Raw genomic sequence first — 20067 nt, forward strand, 5'->3', positions numbered from 1 at the left:
AAGTACAGAATTTGTAGTCACAAAAAAGGCTATAGTTGAAAATTGAGTTCCGTAAAAAAAAAGATTAATTTTTAAAATTTAAAAAATATCTGGAGAAAGACTATCAAGTGAAACTAGTCCTAGCTTTGCAATACATAGGTCAGATTGCCTGAACAAGGAAGGGCTTGTATTTGCTACTTAAATCGCAAACAGAATCATTTCACCAAAAACATAAAATAGCAGACTGACTTCCAAGATACACTTCAATGGCTCCAGAACTGATCTAACCAAATCAGCTCACCTGACTAGGTAATTGTAACATTTGCAGTAATGCAGAGTTTAGACATTTAATTCTTGACCTAAAGGCAAAAACAAATGAGGTTCATAAATAACAATGCTGTCTTAAGAGAAGTTGCTATCTTTATCATCAGTTAAAAAAAAAAAATTAGTCTTTGTTGCTGCCCCTTATCTAACCATTCTTTATCGATACAGCCAAGTTATAGATATAGATAGATATATATTGGCCAAAACTCGTTCATGTGTTATTTAATATTAGAAAACAAGTCTTGATATACCAAGTGTGGTGTACAAACTTGTGTATAAACAGTCAAGTGTACCAGAAATATTTTCCTCACATCAGTAAACTGAACATATTGACATTTTAATAAGCAAAGGACAAGATTTGTTCAAAAACTTTTATTTACTATAAAGACAAAAACACCAAAATACGTACAAATTATACTATATAAAATTGGTTCAATGGGGTAAAAACTTTTAATTAAAATATCTCGATATATTTAAAATAACAAAGGATACAACGAAGCCAAATTTCTTAACCCAGAGATTTCCGTAAAATTTGCTTGCACAGTAAGGTGCTAATAGAAGTTAGCCCTTAAGCCCTGGAAGTCTTAGGAATCAGTCACATAGCAAATATAATTTCATTGTGAAAGTGAACTTTGGTAGAAGAAACTCTATAGGACACCTGAGGTAGTAGAAACTGGAATAAACAGCAGTAGACGTTATTTACAACTTAAGTACCAAATAACATTAAGAACACAAAAAAATAATTACACAATACAATTTTCAGTCCAGCTTTGATCCAAAGAAAATAAGAATATTACATCACATCTGCATTTTTAAAAACACCACAATTACCAGCAAGCTGAGCGAAACACAAACTCAAACAAATGCATTTGGACACCTAAGAGGCAGTTTGAGTTTGAAATGTGGTAGGCATAGTGATCTACAAAGTAATACTGATTAGCTGAGGTTCATCAGTTTATACAGTTTACATTTCTGCCAGAAACAGTATTAATCTGACAACTGATCTTCCAGTACACGAATTGGCAAGAGTGCATCCTTTAAAGCTTGCACATAAGACTTGGAAATAATCTTATTAGAATGAGAAATTCTAAAGTGGTCAAAAAAAAAGTCAAGTACAAAACAGAGCTACCAAACTTCACATTTCAGTATTATCTTTTTAACTCTTCAAAGTCTGCCAATCATCCAAAACAAAGGAATGTAAAATTTCCAAAAGAAATACATTCACAACTGATGACACTGCCTTTTTTTTTTTATTAGTATGAGCACTATAATTCATGTAAACTTATCTTTAAGATGTTTTACTTCCAATTTGTATTATACATTTTTAAGGTACTATAGCTTATTTAGTTTGTCCTGAGTTTTTGAAAATAACCAATTCTATTTGAGTCCAACAATCCAACTGGCTTCTGAAGAGTTATAACATGAACAGTATTTTTTCCAAAATGAATTAAACACAATCAGTATTAGATTAAAAAAGATCCCCATTTTTAAAAAAGCAAAAGAAAAATCTGCCATTTTCCTTCAGTATTACATGCATCAGAATCTAAAAACCTGCCTTTAAAATAATTTTAAAAACTGTTTAAAAAAAAATCCACAGCTGCTAAAAAAACCCACAAATTTTGCACTACAGGTGAAGCTTTACTTCACATTTTACTTTATCTTGCTCTTCAAGTCAAAGTTTGTTTCTTGTTAAAATAAATACCTTTCTTACAGTAATATTTTTAACATTTTCAAATTAATTACCACTAAAGGCTACAGTAAATAGATGATGTATGGCAGAAGGAAAACAGCAGGTAAAACTTATCAGTAGAGAATGTAACCTCAGTTTCTTTACACAAAGAATGAGATTTGCACATTTGGCACCTGCTCACGCTGAAGTAGATGACAAAGCCTCCCATAAAAACTTTAGTGGGAGCTGGGTTTGGAGAGGCCTTTGACATGAAACTTCTCTACGTGATTTGCCAGAAGAAACTGCTATATGAAAATAAAAAAGGCTCAACAACTTCTAGCATGATTCAGACTAAGTTGCTTTATACAGAACAATCTTGTTTATTAAATAACCTATACTATCAGAGCCCTCAACACATCCTTGTTGAAGGTGGCATTTTATTCCAGATATCCAGCAAATCTGGTTTTAAAACTCTTGTGTCAGGAAAATATTCCATGACACAGTTTGCATTTTTTTGTCTAAAGACTAAAATATCCCCTTTTCACAAAAATTAAAAATACAAAGAAAACAAACTTTAATTTCAAGAGAAATTACATGGCCAGTAAATGCACAGTGAACCACTAGTGCCTGCTCTTACTTTATAGGAAGGCAATATGCCTTTTTTTTAAAGTTTCCATCAATATTTGGATTTGTTACTCAGAGAACATCATGTAAAAGGACAAATACAGAATGTCCTTTTAACCAGTACTGAAAACTTACTAATTGCAGAACATCTACATGATGTGAAATGGAAACAGTGATAGCTATATTAAAATAGATCTTGAGCCTCTCAGCTGCTAATATTGCTGAAAAAGTGCTCCAAATAAAATTAAAAATTACTTACCTGCTAGATAATCTTGCAGATTTAAGGAAAAATGCTTTTGTATTCACATAGAGCCAGATGTTTGAAAAGGCACAGTTTACAAATCTCTGCACAAATTGTCAGATGTTGCATACTGAGCTTAGGTAAAGATCTTGATTTGTCAATCACATACTTAGGCAGGATCCCCTACTGGCCATAACTTCTTGATGTATCTATCATTAAGGCCAGAGAAAAATAAAATTTGCTGCGCTTAACTGCACTGCAAGACAGTTATTGTATGTTAAGTAGCATTTTCTTCAGTATTTCAGCCTTACACATAAGTAGCTACCATGTAGTACGGAAGACTGGGTGTTTCAGCAGCTCCCTTGACGGGGGTCTGTCCTGAGGTTGAAGTTCTAAACACCGAAGAGTCACATCTTTCAAGCCTGGAGACAGATGTGTAGGGATAGATGGAGCAGTAGTTGCACTAGCAATCTGAACAAAGGAAAACAACTTTTTAGAACTCAGCAATTAAGCCCCTTCTTCTACCTCCGACAAGCTCATCACTTCAGCTGATGAGTTATATTTATGAAATTTTCTCCATTCAGCATATTTCCTACTGCAGTTTGAAGACTACATTACTACTTTCAGTTTAAGATGTCCTTGTGCCTATTGCTTTTCACAGTCTGACCCTCCTTATACTTTTCTCTAAATTTTCTCCTTATAGCAAGATTCTGCAGCGACCACGTGCTGAGCAGGCCTAGGAAAAGCTCTAATGCCACACATACAGGTATTCTTTAGTCTATTAGTTGCCTTCACTGTTAACTGGCATAAGCCAACATGGAGACAGATTAAGCTGAGAGATGTTACTTTACAATATTTTAAGCTGGGTATGCTCTCTTGCACTATCTTTACTGTATTTCTGCTACCACCCCAAATGGCAGTATTTCTCAGACAGATGCAGATCTCCCCCAATCAAATTAATTTTTATTTTCTCTAGATCAAATTAAGCAAGATGACTGAGCACACTAGCGTGGCACTACTAGATTCACAAAGACACAGAACCATGACAATTACATGTCTTATCACAAGTGATTTGTACTTAATTAGAACATATCTGAATACTGCTGTGCTAGTTCTCTTTAGTACAAACACTTTCTTCATTCATGATAGTGAGAATCCCGATGATCACTTTGCAGCAGTATTTTATTCATTCAAACCTAAAATTCAACTAGACTTTTAGAATTAAATATACCTAACTGATTTCAGTAAGAAACATGAATGCCAAGATGGATGACTGAGAAAAGGAAGGGGCAATAATCATGTATAGCATGGCATAATGGTAAATATCTTTCAGCAAAATCTGAACTTGGAACAGTAGGTTTTTACCAAAATATTCTCCCCACTGTGAAATATGAATACACACTTAAATGGTACAAAACCTCCTTTTGGTCCTGTATTTTACAGGATTGTAAGAAAAAGTTAAAATCCCAATTTTCTGCCTAGAGTGAAGATCAACTCTATTCTTGATTTTTCTTTTTTTAGCCTGTTACACTATGTATTTATATCTTAGAACTGACCTTTTTGAGCAACTTGGCCTAGTGGAAGGTGTCCCTGCACATGGCAGAAGGAAAGGTAGAACTAGAAGATCTTTAAGGTCCCTTCTAATATAAACTTTTCTACAATTCTATGACTCGGCATATTATTATGTTGGTATCTATTTTTAAACAAGCAAGTAGGGTTATGTTGGTACCAGTACTGTTTTGTACTAACAGATCCAATATAAAAAAGAGCAATTGCAACGACTGCTGATACTTGTATACTTTTCTAAAATTCATGTTGCTGTATACAATTTGTTGTCTGTTGTAGAATAATGGCAGTAACAAAATACCTCACCTTAAATATCAGAGCAAGATGATTGGAGTGTTTCTCTGCATTCCAAGGAGGTTTAGCACAAGCCATTTCTATAACAACACAGCCAACGCTCCACACATCACAGCTTCTACCATACTGCTGACCTCTCAGAACCTGAACGTAAAGGCAGACAGAAGATCAGATTATATGCTTCAAAGTCTCTTAACTCTTAAGTAATTTAGAAGCAAAACCCAAAAAAATCATCAACCAAGTGTATACTGATTAACATTTCAGGATGAGAAAGTTATCAGTGATGTAAATGCCTTAAGATTTATACAGGTCTAGAGATCTAGTAAATAAAATGCCTCATCAAGTGGCAAAACAAAGTACCTTACAACAGCTTTTGAACAAATGGCCATTTGGGCTTTAGTAACAACACTTGTGATGGGCGTATCTTGTAGCAAAGTACCTACAACAATCTTGACAGCAGTCATGATTGCTATATTGGAATCATTCCTAATCTTTAGAACCAAGGCATTTAAGACACATTTGAAGCATATACAGCAATTTTCTGTTATTTAGCCATATGAATCAGCTTAAAGAGTTCAAACAAACTTTTTGAAATAACTTCTAAAGCTAGTGTCTTACCTCCGGTGCCATAAATGCAATAGTTCCCAACAACTGTCCCTGAAATTCCCCAGCACCAGTTCCTTTTGATGCCAACCTGGCTGCAGCTCCAAAATCAGCAATTCTTAATCTATGACCTGTGCTGTCAATTAGCAAATTGGCACCTGTCAACAGCACAATAAAAATACTGCTAGTTGGCTTTCTGTTAAAGGCAAAAGGATGAACAGACAGTCGACGCTTTTCCTCCCTCCATTTCAAAATTATAACTAGGTTAATATTCCCCACTATCAAAGAAGTCTAAAAATCAAGAACGAGGTCTAATAATGTCACTTTTCTGTTATGCCTGAATGATACTGCACACAGCTTGAGGCCACTTGAGAGATTAACAGAAGTAATCAAACTTTCAAACTAGGGCAAACACAGGATTCTGGAACAATGCCTGGAGATGGAATAATGCAAGAAAATGGTGACCTAAAACCCTGGAGATTTTACTTGCCTGCAGCTCCTCATGAAATTTAAACTTATTTCATTATCAAGCAACTTTGAGTTGCTTTGAAGAGAATTACAGGGCAATTGAAATCTTTACTGTTTTAAGAAGAATTAGTAAAGGCAAGTATTTGCCATTGATACATTGCTACTTTTACAGACGTATCTCCACTTCATGGACAGCTATAGTAACATTAAAGGGACAAGTTGATTAAGACTGGTACTTCCCAGTGAAGTCCACATTCTTCTCAAGGTACAACTGTATTTATATTCAATTAGGATGAAGGAAGAAAACTCATCATAATATTCCTATAATTGGAAAACTCGTCTCTTTATCTTGGCTTGTTCACAGATTTTATTATCATTTCAGTGTAAACATTTACATTAATTTAAGTAGCAGTCTCTAAAACTATGTGGCAACTTCATATCTTATTTTAATCAATTAAGAAAAACAAATTTTCCAAACTGTCAGCAGGGGTAGCAAATATCCCTAAGCATGCTGTGAACATCTTGATTCATTTCAGTAACATTTTGATTAATTTCAGTAATTAAAGGTTCTTAAGAATGACCAGACAATCCCATCAGAAGCAAGAGAAGCAATAGGTCTCAGGCCAAAACAGATGTCGCTTTATGAATATTCCTTGTTAAAAGACATTCTCAGTAATTCTCACCTTTAACATCTCTATGGATTATCTGATTCTCATGGAGGTAAGAAAGGCCACGTAACAGTTGTTCTGTGTAGTTAATAATTACCGATTCTTTGAAGGCTCCATATTTACTTAACAAATGAGCAACTGAACCCCCTAAAAGATAAAACAGTACATTCTATCAACATTTGGACTTTCTATTACTAGAATGCAACACTGCCTCCTAAAATTGGAACTTGGTATTAGTATTTCTAATTTATAACTAATTTTTCACTCCCTACCCCCTAAAAATTAAGAGTTTCATTGGCAAAAAGTAATATACTTTGTCCCTTAATTACTTTCTATATGGAATCATACACATTAAAGACACAAATCCTCACGCTTCCTAATAATTTTATACTTCCTTAAAAGAATGTACAAATCCCTAGTGTACAAAGTACTTTTGCTGATAAAAAAACCTGCATTTTATCCACACTTCACATTAATGTGTGAGCAGCAGAACACTAGCTTTTCTTGGGGCAATAGATATGCACAGCCTCCAGTAAGCACTCCCTCTGAAGATCTTAATTTACCTTTGTTACCATACAAGTACTACTACAAAGAACTAAGCAGACAAGCAAGGAAAAGCAGTATCCTCCCCCTATTTTCCAAAAATCGGTCTCTAAGATTCTCAAGATTTTGGATTTACATTGTGCCTCTCGAAGTATGCTAACATAACTCGGGCTGGAATGAGGTAAACACAATTCCTGACATTTCATTATCTAAATAATATTTTAAAAAAAATTAATTAAGAAGTTAAACACTCTTAATTTTTGGAAAATACTTCCTGCACTACTTCTTGTGATAACACATACTTGGGCTTGCTTGTTACCAGTCTTGTATTGCTAAGTTGTTTCTCCCAATGAATGCAAGTTAAGGTGCAATGCCTTCTTTTACAAGAAATAAGGATGTATAAAACACCAAATCTAGTCTTGGTAACTGGATGGCAACAACATTCCATTCATAAAATTATTAAAACTACTTCTTTAAAAAAAGACATAGATTTTCTTGTCCCTGCTCTATACAATTATGAAAAGACTTAAAATTTTTTAATAAATTACCAGTTAGTATATTTGAGATATGATTAAGTTTTTCCCAAAGCATCCTGCTTATTAGCTATTGTTGGAAATTTACTTTAAGTTCTTAAATGCCTTTACATGTCACTTGACATGATTTTTATGATAATGCTTGGGACAAAAGCAAGTGGCAGGTATTCCAAACTTTCTAGCAAAGTTATTTTTAGTAATAACTTGAAGCTACACAGGTACACTGAAAATGAAACAGTTTGAGGGACAGGCACTTCAGCTGGAAATAAACCAAAGTTTGTAACTTCTCATTTAGAGTCAGAAACTGAAGGAAAAGTAATAGAATCTTTCTTCAAGGTTTCCAACTGCTTTAACTGTATGACAGATTAGGTATGGAAAATTCCAAATCATAAAAAGATGCACCAATAAGAATATTGCTACGACCACTTCAACTGTCCTGCATGTAGACCTTCATACTAGTTACCCATAGCAATGAAAATAAAAATTCACAAACTGAAGTGATGCAAAATACAATATGAAATATTTCAAGACTCAAATGGTATTTTCATTAGTTGCTTACCTGCCATCCATTCAATAAAGAGGTTATAGTTGCTCTTCTCACATGTAGCACCCAACATTCGAATAATGTTAGGGTGGTTCAGGTGACTCATCATCCTTATTTCCTCTCTCAATGCTTCAACTACCTCTTCTTGCTCAGATGATGTGTTCCTGACGTACGTCACCTGTTTTGAAATACGATATTTAGACTTACCTAACTTATCTACCAGTCCTCCTGTAGTCCCCCTTCAGTACAGCAACAACAATGGATGGTTTTCACCATCTGCAAGTATTCTTTATCTCAAACCCCTTCAGCTGAGAACATATCTCCATGTGAGACAGTCACGGAAAATTAAGAGTGATCTTCTAGGGAAATAACAAGAATCTCTTCCAGTACAGAGTGGGAAAACATCTCTCTGCCCAAACTAGGACAAAAACCCCTGCTTTCCAGATGTTGAGGAAAAGAAAGAAAGATAAGGCCTGAAATGGGATTCTGACAGTGCTATTTGTAAAATTTTACTAGTTAAATGGTAAACGTTTCATAACTAAAGCTCTTATCCCAGAAATTCAGCTGAGGGGGGAACATGACAGATCAGAACTCCTATACTGGAACTGGAGCCAACCTCAGCTCTGATCCATATTAAATATGAAATAATGGTATGCTGCAGAGAATTTCCCCCAGGCATCACCATCATCATCATCTCTCCAAGAGGAGCTTCAAGGACTATATGGATAGTCCTACTTTTTCACAAGCAAAAGAGTTTCAAAAGAGGAATAGCTGGTGACAGATATTCTTTCCCTGAGCAATTACAAAACATTTAATCAATTCTACAGGTATAAGTGCATTCTGGAATTGATAAGAAAATATTGGGACTAAAATTCCCTCTGTGTTGTTACCACTGATTCAGACCTAGGGCATCACAAGTGTGAACAATTTAGTCACATCTAAAACCTTCAAAAATCTTGAGTGAAGCATGTACATTTGGGCCTCTTCTCAGCCACCCTTCTGTATCTGTTAAATTAAATATTAAAAATACTTGCCTCCAAGTTGGCTTTAGTTAGTTAACAAAGCTGAATCAGAGGAAACAAGCATTAAACTATATTTCCTCCTTATAAACCGTAGGAAAAATATTCTTGTCAAGTAAAGGGATACTAAACAGCTATCTTGCAAATACGGCATTAATTTGGAATCAAGAGATCTGGGCTCCATTCTTAACTCAGTTACCAATTCATCATCTTGATAAAAGTAAAAATGCATTTTGAGGAACTATGAAAGAAAATGGGCCTATGAAAAAGGACATTTTTTGCTTTTAATTTTAAAGGGAATTGAAAAAAATTAAATATATTAGGCTAATACTATGCACATAAGGACTTTTTTTAATTATGTATTATGTGAGAACACATGACAGGGAGCAGAAGGAGCAAGGAACACAAGAGAGAGCAGAGAGCTTTTTATATTCAGTATTCCAAAAAAACACCGAAGAACAAGCGCAAGAAAGTGAAGTATTTGAAGTATTTACCTGTTTTACAGCCATTAATGTCCCTGTTCCCACATCTTGAGCTTGGTAACAGGAAGAGAAAGCTCCAAGACCAATCTGCTGACCTTTAAGCCATTCTGCATCTTCTCTGTAATGGTGTTTTGCTTTGGTATGTCCAGGTAGGGTTTCTGGTGTCTGCAAATTAAATTCAGAATCAATTCTGAGTTTACTAGCATGCATCCAAAATGCAGACATTCTAAAACATTACAAAATAGCCCAGCTTATATGACTGTCCTCTCCCTTACACTTCTTTGTACTGCATGTTATATGTTTCAGCTGAGATCAGAGCACCAGTGTATTCTCTAACTCCTACTTAGAGGAGGCTCTCTGTTCCTACACACATCTTATTACCTGAAGGTGAAAGGCAAGATTTAAGGACACAAGTAGAAGCATGACTTCTTTTTCTGTTCTGGTCTCACATCTAGTTAAGGTTTTAGCTTGCACCTATAGTAAACAGAACCAATATCATGTTGTTTTCTATTTAATTTATTCTTTCCGTTTTACGCTTCATATGTTTTTACCTTATACAAAGGATTAGACATATAATACATCTTTCTCTATTCTAATTTCTTGTGCTTTTGTCTATTTGCAAATAAATAGGGGGTTTTTTTCTGACTTCTAAAGTATTTTGCATCTTCTCTCAAGATATGCTGACAACAAGATCTCTTCCCACTCTGCCTTTTCTTTCAGAAGCTACTTTGGTTTTGTACAATTGCCTTCAAAGTAAATCAACATTAAGACTGCACAGTTCTACTCCTGCTTAAAACCTTTGTTCTCCTTTCCTGGTTTCCCCAATTTTACTTCTTTACCACTTTAAATGTTGGTACATGACATGGTGTTTCTGTTCCAAATACCTTCTCTAAATCTGTTAATAACATGGGAGGATTTTGTTAGCCCCCCCAACTGGTAGATGGTTTATACTCATTCTCCTAGGAAAGGGTACCGAGTATATTAGCATCTTATATCACTTTTGAAATATAACAGCACTGCTTTATAAATTCAGTGAACCCCAGCTGAGACTTAGGTATACTTACATCCTGCTGAATGATTATGATATCGTCACAATTTTCAACCTGTAGTTGGGGAATTATTGGCAGGGCATCTTGAGATGCTGACATTGCCATAGCAATAGCCAAAGCTTCTTCCTCTTCAGCTTCCATCTTTTCCTTGCACTTTTGATTGTGATTTACATCATCTTTGTAAGTATCATCATTTTCTGCCCGCTCAGGAGAAAGAACTGCAACTTCAGACTTGAATGTAACTGTGCCATCACTCATTGCCAAGGAGGCTTCAAGCAGGTCCTCAATGCTGGAACTGAGCTCTGCGTTAGCATCCAGCTGACACTTCTCATCTACTGGTGTGAACACTGTCTCCTCGCTTGGTATAACTGCACTGCTACTGCTATTGCCATCACTCTGCGTAATGTCATTCAGGTCAAGTGTCATACTGCTTTTTAAGGTTTCTCCTTGCTTGTTCACATCACTTGGGGTGGGTCGTGATGGCTTTGGCCTGTGTACATGACTGGATGGCAATGGCCTGCCCTGCGCAAAAACTGGAGAAAGTTTCTCAGATTCTTTACTTTCAGAGCAGTTTCTCTGAAACTGGAGAGAAAGTTTCCGCTGTGTTTGAGGAGAAGGTGAGGGGATTTTGCAGGGAACAAATCCCTGAGGTCTGAGTTTAGAGACATCTGTTACAGAGCCAGCTGGTACAGATGGGCTTGGAGGAGACAGAAGCGTTGGCAACAGTGACTGGGAATGACTGGAGGAGGGAGAAGAGTTCAAACACTGACTATGGGGTTTTCCTTTTGTTTGAATGGCTGGTTTTGGTTGCTCAGTGGTTACTGATGGAACAGGAAGTCCCATTGCAAGGCCAGCCAGTGTCTCAGAAATGTCCTCTGGTCTGGCACTCAGTTTTTTATCACTTAAACCTTTCACACTTTTCCCTGATAACTGGACAGTATTGTTGGGAGTATTACTTTCTGTAGCTTCTGGAGAGTTATCTGGTACAGGCAGCTGCAAAAAGTCTTCATGCCGACATTCCCCAGAGCGCATTTCTTCCATGCCCAGCTGAATGGCTTCTGCAATTTCCATTTCATCTGCTATTGCCATCAGACGTCGACGCATCCTTACATAATGACTTGAGCTTGTCACACTCAACATCTCTAACAGCTTTAAAAAAACATGGGGCACTCTTGCCACCATTCTTGCTGCACTCAAAAATACTCTTCGTGACAGTTTGCCAACCATTGAGTGGGAATTGTCAATTGACTGCAAGGCGAAAGTTAAGAGGGAGAGAAGTTTCTTATACCTAAAAAAAGAGAAGAGGTCTTTTATACACTGACATGCTCTAGTTAACTAGTGCCAAAAAAGTAGTTTCAAGATAATGTATTTAGCTGTCAGTTCTGAAGTAGAAAGGAGATTTATTGCTGCACTTGTGCTTTCACATTGCTTCACAGATCAGAAGTTTTAAAAAAGACAACCATTTACTCCATAAATCAAGCACACTACACATATAAATATATGCTATTTGTTTACAGAAATTAGAACAAACACTTCTTTTATGAAATTGCTGACAACAAATTCAACTACAAGAGTAACAGTCACATAAGTACCTGTCTACTACAGTATCAGCCTGTAAAACATCTCCACAGACAATGTGGGGATAAAATTCACCAGGAAATTCCAAGAGAAGTCTGTCTATTAGACAAAGTCGCCCCAGTAGTGCTTGCCAGTTGCTGGATTCGGTTTGGGTTCCAAGAATACAATTTAAGACATAATCAACACCTCCAATACCAATGGATCCTATAAAAAAGTCGATAACATGAAGATTAAATAAAGATCAGAACAGTATCTTACAGAATTACACACTGTGTGCCCAAACTATCACCCTTCCAAACTGTTAGAGGAATACTGTTCTCTTTGCCATGCTGATACTTGGTAAATCCCAGTGTATTTGCTTGCAATTATAATTCAATTCTGTATGAAGAGCTATTATTACCAGATTTAAGTATCTCTCTCCCAACTGCCAGCTCGCCAGCTTGACCTTTACACATCTCCAATAGCGTTGAGACTGAAAGTTGACTTGTTCGACTGTGAGAAATTAAAACCAAAAAAAGAACTCTTTCAGCAAATACTTTCAAGGAAAAAGATTCTACTCATTATATTTCAAAAATCACTAGGTAGGGATTGTGTGTAAAATGACTTCACATCACTTTATTCCAGTAAATTTCTGTAATTCTTTAAGCTACCAATAGTTGTGACATTTTTTACAAGGATACTTCCAAAAATGTAATGTTTATCACTAATACACAAACAGAAACCCAAATTGTACCTCATCCTTTTGCAAAAAGTGGCCAAATTCAGAAATACAACAACATAAGAACAGTTCTATTTCAATTATTACTTTAACTTTAGATAATCTCTTGCTAGACTATTACTGGGGCATCTCTAGCTGCAGTTTCAGAGGAAATGCTGCTTAGAAACTAAAACTAGAGAAACAAAACTCAAGCTGGTGGACTTCTGTATCTAGTTTACAGTATAGGAGAAGAAATGGTTGGTCTGGCAGAACAAACAAGGTAGCCTAGGACAGGAAGACTCAAGCCAAGGGCATTTACTCTAAATAGCTGTCTCCTAACATTACCCTTTGAATTAAAAACCAGAAGTGTTATATTCATGTTAACACTTCATGGCACAGATATGCAACAACTTGTGCTGAAATAGGAAAAGGACAGTTTAAAGAGGTCATGAGAATTAGACCAAAACAATATCAACTGTGATGGAGGGAATGGTTCATGACTGCACCTAATATCTTCCTTTATTTTAAGGGGGGAAAAAAAGGCCTTATGAAAGCAAAGTATTTAAAAATTTAAGTGTTGGAAAAGTACAATCAGTTGCCTTCAAAACCTACATCTTTCAAGCCAGAAGTTTGCTGGCAGCAGTTAGAGAAACAAAACAATGATGTAATTATGATCCACACACTTTATTTTATCACCAACTAGTTCCACTTGAATAGCAATAAACAAAGCTTTAAGATGTTTTAGTAACAACTGAAAATAAAGTTCATGAGACACCATACCTGTTGGCATCTGCACATTTAACTAGTATTGTCTCTACAACTGGCTTGAGAAGTCGCTGTAATTTAGTCCTCTCTGCCAAAGTATGACAGGGAGTGTACACCAGCATGGCTCTTAAAGTTTTCTAAGAGAAAGGAAAAAAGCAATATATATGAAATCAAATTAGCTACATAATTTTTATTTTTTAAAGAGATGCAAGTAAACCTTGAAGAGTTGTAAATTAAGTTTTACATAAATTGTGTTCAAAATATATTCAAAGGATATATAGCTTACTACATATTCACTGCTAGAACTAGTCAGGTCTTCTTTCAGACTAGAAAGACATACTGTCAGTACTTAGCACTGTAGCAACTGCTCCCTTATATTTGGTCAGAGAAGTTATGTCCTTTCACTCATGATGACTATTTTCATGGCCCCACTTTCAAATGATTGTTAAAAGTTAAGTCATCAGCGGTGCTCAACAACAATTACTGGGATGCCTGACTTCATATATGTTCTCCCTTTCCCTCGCCCTTCAAAGTGAAGTAACTAATAAATTACTAAAATACAAGTAAAGAACTACTTACTAAAGCAGCAACATACACTTTGTAGACAGGGTCAGCACAGACCATGGACAGCACACTGCAGCAGGATTCCACCACCACATCTCCTGAGATACTGGCCTGAGATGACCCACTAGCTGCTCCCAGAGCTCCAGCACTTGTGTTATTTCCATTGCTGCTTCCAGAATTTCCAGTGCTTTCACCATTAGCCAGCAACAGAGCACCACTAACATCATGGGAAAGACGTCTAAGTGCCATTTCTCGTATATTCCAGTTTCGGGAAAACAAGCAGCCAACCAACTCCATCCCAAATACCTGCCAAGGAAGAAAGCAACATTACAGGAGTCAAACAATAATACTGCAAACTTAAATACCTAAGAAGAGCAATCAAAAAGAGGAAATAAATGTTTCTAGTGAAAAATCATCGAGTCTGAAAGGAAAAATGTGTCAGAAGGTGGAGTGTCTTAAAAAACAGATTCTGTGATAGAAATGAAATACCATAAATTGTAAATCACTGGTTATCTAAAAACTGTTAAGAAAAGCGGAAGGATGACTATGTGGATGGTTTCATCGACTTTGAATTTTAATTATTCAGTATAAAGTTGTTTTTTAGACATCAATATAAACAATCCTGAAACCAAGGTCTGGCTATACCAGACAAAATAACAGCAGAAATGTAGGAAATACAAGTTCTCCCATTTTTAAGTGTGTGACCCCTGCTCAGCTGAACCCACCTCTAGACTCTAGATGTTATTTAGGTCATTTGGCACTTATTTTTACCTGAGTTGTGTTGCATAAGCCAGGTCTGTGTTTATGTGATACCTTGCACAACCAAAACCAGAGTTAAGAATACTAAATTTTACTACGTGGACCTTTGACATGAGGCATGAGATTAGGTTCAGAACTGAAGCCTCAGTTAAAACAAGACTGTAAAACCTTCTTTTCTGATGCAAGTTAAATATAACCTTCTAATAATAATCAACCGTAAAGCTGATAGGATTTAGAATAAATTTTTGAACTTTGATCTGACAAATCTAGCAAAACAGTTCAAAATCAGTTTTTATACTTGAAGCTTCTTTTACAAAGTAAAATCACCTGAATCCATGGCTCAGCTAAATCTTTATATGTAGAAGGTATCTGCTGGACCCCATAATGAGTAAGGTTAAAATTGCTGTCATAGGTTCTTCTCTGTGATCCAGCTGTAGATTGCTGCTGAGATTGTTGCTGAACCACACGGAGAAGAGAGGAATCCACAGGGCTTGGCAATTCATGACTATAGATCAACAACAAATAACATGGATTAACAAATTAAACATTTATTGAGGTAAATATCTCAGCATACTTAGAAACGTCAACGAAGGATCCAGAAACAGATAGTTTTTGTTATACACCAACTGAATCCTCACCTATAGAAATCATGAGATCTCCATTTAGATCTACAAAGAGGACAGATGAGTGGCTCTCTGTTTCTTCTGCATTCTTCTGCCCCTGGAACACAGCAACAGAATAATATGTCCTTCAGTTTTACAGTGTATAAAGCCAGAAGATGGCATTACTACTTTTAAGTTTTACTGAAGAACATTCATCATCATCATCATCATCATCATCATCATGGCTAGGCTTTGCGAACGAAGATTTGGGAAAGGCTCTATCCACATTTGTTACACATTAGTTTCAGAATAAACACTTCTGAGCCATTTGCAACAGCCTGGGCATTTAAACATTTTTATTTGCATGAAGAAATGCTTTAGTACTACGATTAATATTATTAATACTGAAATGAACTGAAACGCAGTTCCTTTTGTACCTCAAACACAGGCAATACTTTTTCAAATTTATTTGTTAAAGCAAACTGTAAATATTCATATACTTTAATGTATTATATAAACATACTTCATAATTCACAATATAATCCTAGCTGACAGTAGATGACTCTCATGCATGCTAATGACAACTCACGGAAGGCTGAAAGTTTGTTCCTAACCTTGTTCTAATTGGACAATCTTTTCACTCAGGTAAAGGAGGCTCAAATTCCTAGCCCTGCAACTGACTTCTTTCTCAGAGCATTAAATTACAAACTTGATTTGTGAATAAGCGATAAAATAAAGCATATTAATAGTACCTGAGTGATGACAAACTCTCACAGAGTTAACAGTTATCACTTAAGAGAAGGTTTCTGCTTTTTAATAAAAACCAACCAACCACACCCCAAAACCACACGAAGTTATATTTCTGCATATTTAGAGTCACCAGAACTTTACAAAACCAATACGATAACATACATATTGACATGCAGTGGTGGTGCAATTTGTTCCTGCAGCCTTCTTCACATACAGTTAGGCTCTCTTCATCCAGCATGCCTAACAAACAAATGGGGCACATCTGTTCTTCTTCATCCTTCGTACTAGAAAAAGAGGTATTTGTTATTGTAAAAGTGGCATATCAAAATTCACAACAGGCTTCAGCAGTGAAAAAGATTAACTTGCAGTTTGAAACAGTCACTTCTAGATAACTATATTCATGAAACACTCTCCTAAACCTTGGTCTGAATAAGTAAGTAACCAGATTTTGAGAAGCACTGAGTACAGACAACACTTTGTTGAAATGAAAGTCACAAAACGCATGACATCTTTTCAAACTAGGTCAGATACCAATTAGATATTGAAAGGCCCAGCTTTGGCCACTTAATGTTTTTTTTCCCCTAAGGCTTCTTTAAACAAACCAACCTTCACTTTTTCATCTACCATCTGGTTTTGAAAAACTAAGAAATTTTTATATTTTGAAAGCTATCAACTTCCTTTTCCATCACACTCCTTTCAGAGTACAAGATATTCTTTAGTCCATTACAGGAAACTGTAAATACTGTTTGACGAACATATATAAAACTCAAAAAAAATCAAGAACTACTCAAGAAGTTTCTGCCACTAACAGAAACTGATGGAATAAATTCACATGAACACTAACATACCTACACGTCACATGCAGATGTTTAAAAAAACCTATGTTCTGTGTTTTACATGTTGTTTCTATTTTATTTCCCCCCACCTTAATATTTAAATGGATATAACCAGACATAACAAAAAAATTATTCCAAACTTAACATGCAGGGAAAAACATAGATTTTAACCTTTTGCAATATTGTTTAAATGTGCAAAACTCTTATTAATCATAGCAAATATATGTTATAGTTGGTGTGCATCTAAAGGTTTGCAGGAACTCTGTATTTGTTCACCAGCAATATATTTTTAAAATAAAACTAACTTGTACATACATTATTTCTATACACCTGTATTCCCTTCTGTTTCTTTGCAAATGGTTTAGTCTATTTTTTCCTTGAAAAAATCCAAAACAGTGAAAAATTAATTTCCATAGCACATATACCTATTAATGAGAAACTTATTTTTGAAGAATTATCAGTAAACAAAAAATAAGTCCAAGTCACAGTACTTGTGACTCAAGACTGAGTGAACTTTTATGTCAAATGAACCTGATGCTCAGTGTTCCCCAATATTTATACCATACAAAATTAGACTTACACAAAATGGCAGCTTATCTCATTGAATCAGGATTGCAAGGAACCAATCACCAGACGTACTGACAAACAACTGAAAAATCTTTCATCCTGTAAAAAGTGCTAACTAATGCAGTGAGGTTTGCAATCCTACAGAAAAAAAAATTTGCTACACAGGGTATCTACTTTAAAGGCACTGGCTTGCCAGGTAAGTAGTTCCAGAGTAGATTATGTATCTAACATCTTTGTTTATGCCATTTATTTACAGTGATTCAATTTAGAAAAATAAGTAAAATACGATGTGAAATTAAGGTCACAGTCTGTATATCAGAATTTTAAACCTGTCTGAATATATTCATCTAATTATATGCTTATCAGAATAACATATCAAGGTAGTCCTTCAGTTATATTTCACTTCACACAAAAGAAAGCCTCAGTTTGGGTTGCCTCCTGTGGTTTGACCTCTCTAGATAATGTTCAGTTCACCCACTAACTAATGCAAGCACAAATTACTTGTTTAAATAATTAACCACTATCTTTTCAAAATCACAGAAAAGAACATGTAAAAGCACTCAAGTAGAAGTAGTATGGGGGGAAAAAAAAAATCAAATAATAAAACCATTTAAAATTCATAAACAAGGCATTATTTAATATCATATAAACTATAAAATTAATAGTTTAATAGTTCTCTTAAAACAATTTAATCACCCATTTTAAATCAAGTGTTTCTAAAAACGTACACTGGCTTGTGTTTATATAGATATATTTTTATATATATGATTACACAGAGTGTAGTTACTCAAAATTTTTTCAGTATATTGTCATAGGCACAAACTTTTCTCCAAAGCAAGACATGAGATAAAGAAAAATGTTCACTCTTTTGTCAACACTTGCACAAGTGCTGTATTTGAACAAATCCACACAAATAGGCTTCTAAGTTAATATATGCTTCAGTCATGCACTTACATCTCAGAAGTTTGTTTCCCAAATTCACATAGGGTCAAAAAAATTCTTTTCACAACTCTACTTTAACACTTTCCAAACAGAAGTTACAAAACAAATATGCCCACTTGGTACCACAGTGACTAATGTATGCTTGACTCAACTGCTTGCAAAAATGCAGAGACTTAACATGGCTTGAAATGAAAGCAGCTTTGAACAAAAAGAATGTAGGTGATTCTAAAACTACAGAATAAAGCTTTTAATTCCTTTTAAAAAATACTAACCTGTTTTCTGAACTAGATGTAGAAGTACTAGATGATGACAATGTATGAGAATTGGACATGCGTGAGACAAACTTCTGGATGGTGTTACGAGATGGAGCTTTGATCCTTGAGCTACGCCTACTGTGATATTTCTGGAACAAACTCTCAACCTAACATCAGAAAAAGATAGCAACAGTTGTGTTTATGCTGTGAACAGCTAGTAATTAAAAGCAATATTACCAAAGCATAACTACTGCTAAAAAAAAATCCTTATTCACCTTCACAATAATGCATTAGCAGAAGGAATTTCAGAAGTCTTACTACTAAACAGATCGCAAGAAACACTTAACAACAAAAACTTGTTTTCTTATTAGAAATTCATAACAGCTCTAAGTATACACATAATCACTTCCAAAGTCCCATGTTCTGTTTACCTTCTCACAAGTCGGTGAGACAGACCTACAAATTTGACTAGAAAATCTCAAGATTTGAATCACTCACTAAACTACAAGCCTCTACTATTCATTTAGCTATGTCTTATATTTACAGGTAATTTTTTCCACTTATAGAGCTCTTGAGACTGAATTAAAGATATAACTAAAAACATATGTTCTTATGGCTTTGAAATCCAACATTTTCCAGCGTTTTTAAGATAATGTCCTAAGGTCATCATGGAGTGTATTTTAGGTCTGCCATTAGATCTATTAGAAATTGATCACCTCAAAGTTTTTCAGTGTTTTTCTCCAGAGCATTGGGTCTGAGGGTTCAAGTTGGAACACCCGCAGCATAACAAACAGCAGATGAATACAAAACGTCCCACGGCCGCAGCTACAAGTCTGCAAAGAAAAGTATATGCTAAGGATCTACTGACTTGATCATTTTTCCACATTTAAGTGCATGACAGAACATACACTATCCACCCCCCCAACAAAAAAAAAGGAGTTTATGCAAAATATTTCATATATAGGCATAAATACCCTCCCTCTTATATGGCTTTATAGAAAATGAGAAAGCCCAAAATAATATTCAAAAATACAAATGAAAAAGCAGACAATTACAACACTAGTTTTCAATTTATCCCCCCCCTTTTTTAAATCAACTGAAGTTTCATATTAGAAGGAATTTATGCATATAATCATAAATCCACAAC

At 35.3% G+C, this 20067-nt stretch overlaps 1 protein-coding gene across 2 annotated transcripts in view; it reads right to left on the bottom strand.

Moving 5' to 3' along the window:
* Positions 1-660: 660 nt before the first annotated feature.
* Positions 661-20067, bottom strand: part of MAP3K1 (mitogen-activated protein kinase kinase kinase 1) — a 57508-nt gene continuing 38101 nt past the window's right edge. The window contains exons 5-21 of one of the 2 annotated variants that reach the window (XR_005566577.1): positions 19637-19753; positions 18939-19087; positions 16484-16605; positions 15608-15689; positions 15297-15474; positions 14226-14516; positions 13662-13783; positions 12585-12676; positions 12199-12388; positions 10622-11894; positions 9570-9722; positions 8072-8234; positions 6452-6583; positions 5316-5458; positions 4710-4841; positions 2856-3308; positions 661-2277 (exon numbers count right to left, since the gene is read on the bottom strand). Coding sequence is in view for 1 of the 2 variants with exons in the window: in XM_027718323.2 (XP_027574124.2) it covers positions 3159-3308; positions 4710-4841; positions 5316-5458; positions 6452-6583; positions 8072-8234; positions 9570-9722; positions 10622-11894; positions 12199-12388; positions 12585-12676; positions 13662-13783; positions 14226-14516; positions 15297-15474; positions 15608-15689; positions 16484-16605; positions 18939-19087; positions 19637-19753 (3489 nt within the window). In the remaining variant the exon portion in view is untranslated. Of the gene's footprint in view, positions 3309-4709; positions 4842-5315; positions 5459-6451; positions 6584-8071; positions 8235-9569; positions 9723-10621; positions 11895-12198; positions 12389-12584; positions 12677-13661; positions 13784-14225; positions 14517-15296; positions 15475-15607; positions 15690-16483; positions 16606-18938; positions 19088-19636; positions 19754-20067 lie in introns of both variants that reach the window. The other variant, XM_027718323.2, reaches the window with a different exon arrangement.

This window comes from Pipra filicauda, unplaced genomic scaffold, assembly GCF_003945595.2.
Source record: "Pipra filicauda isolate LSUMZ 115617 unplaced genomic scaffold, ASM394559v2 scaffold752_size109752_pilon, whole genome shotgun sequence".
Classification (NCBI taxonomy): Eukaryota; Metazoa; Chordata; class Aves; order Passeriformes; family Pipridae; genus Pipra; species Pipra filicauda.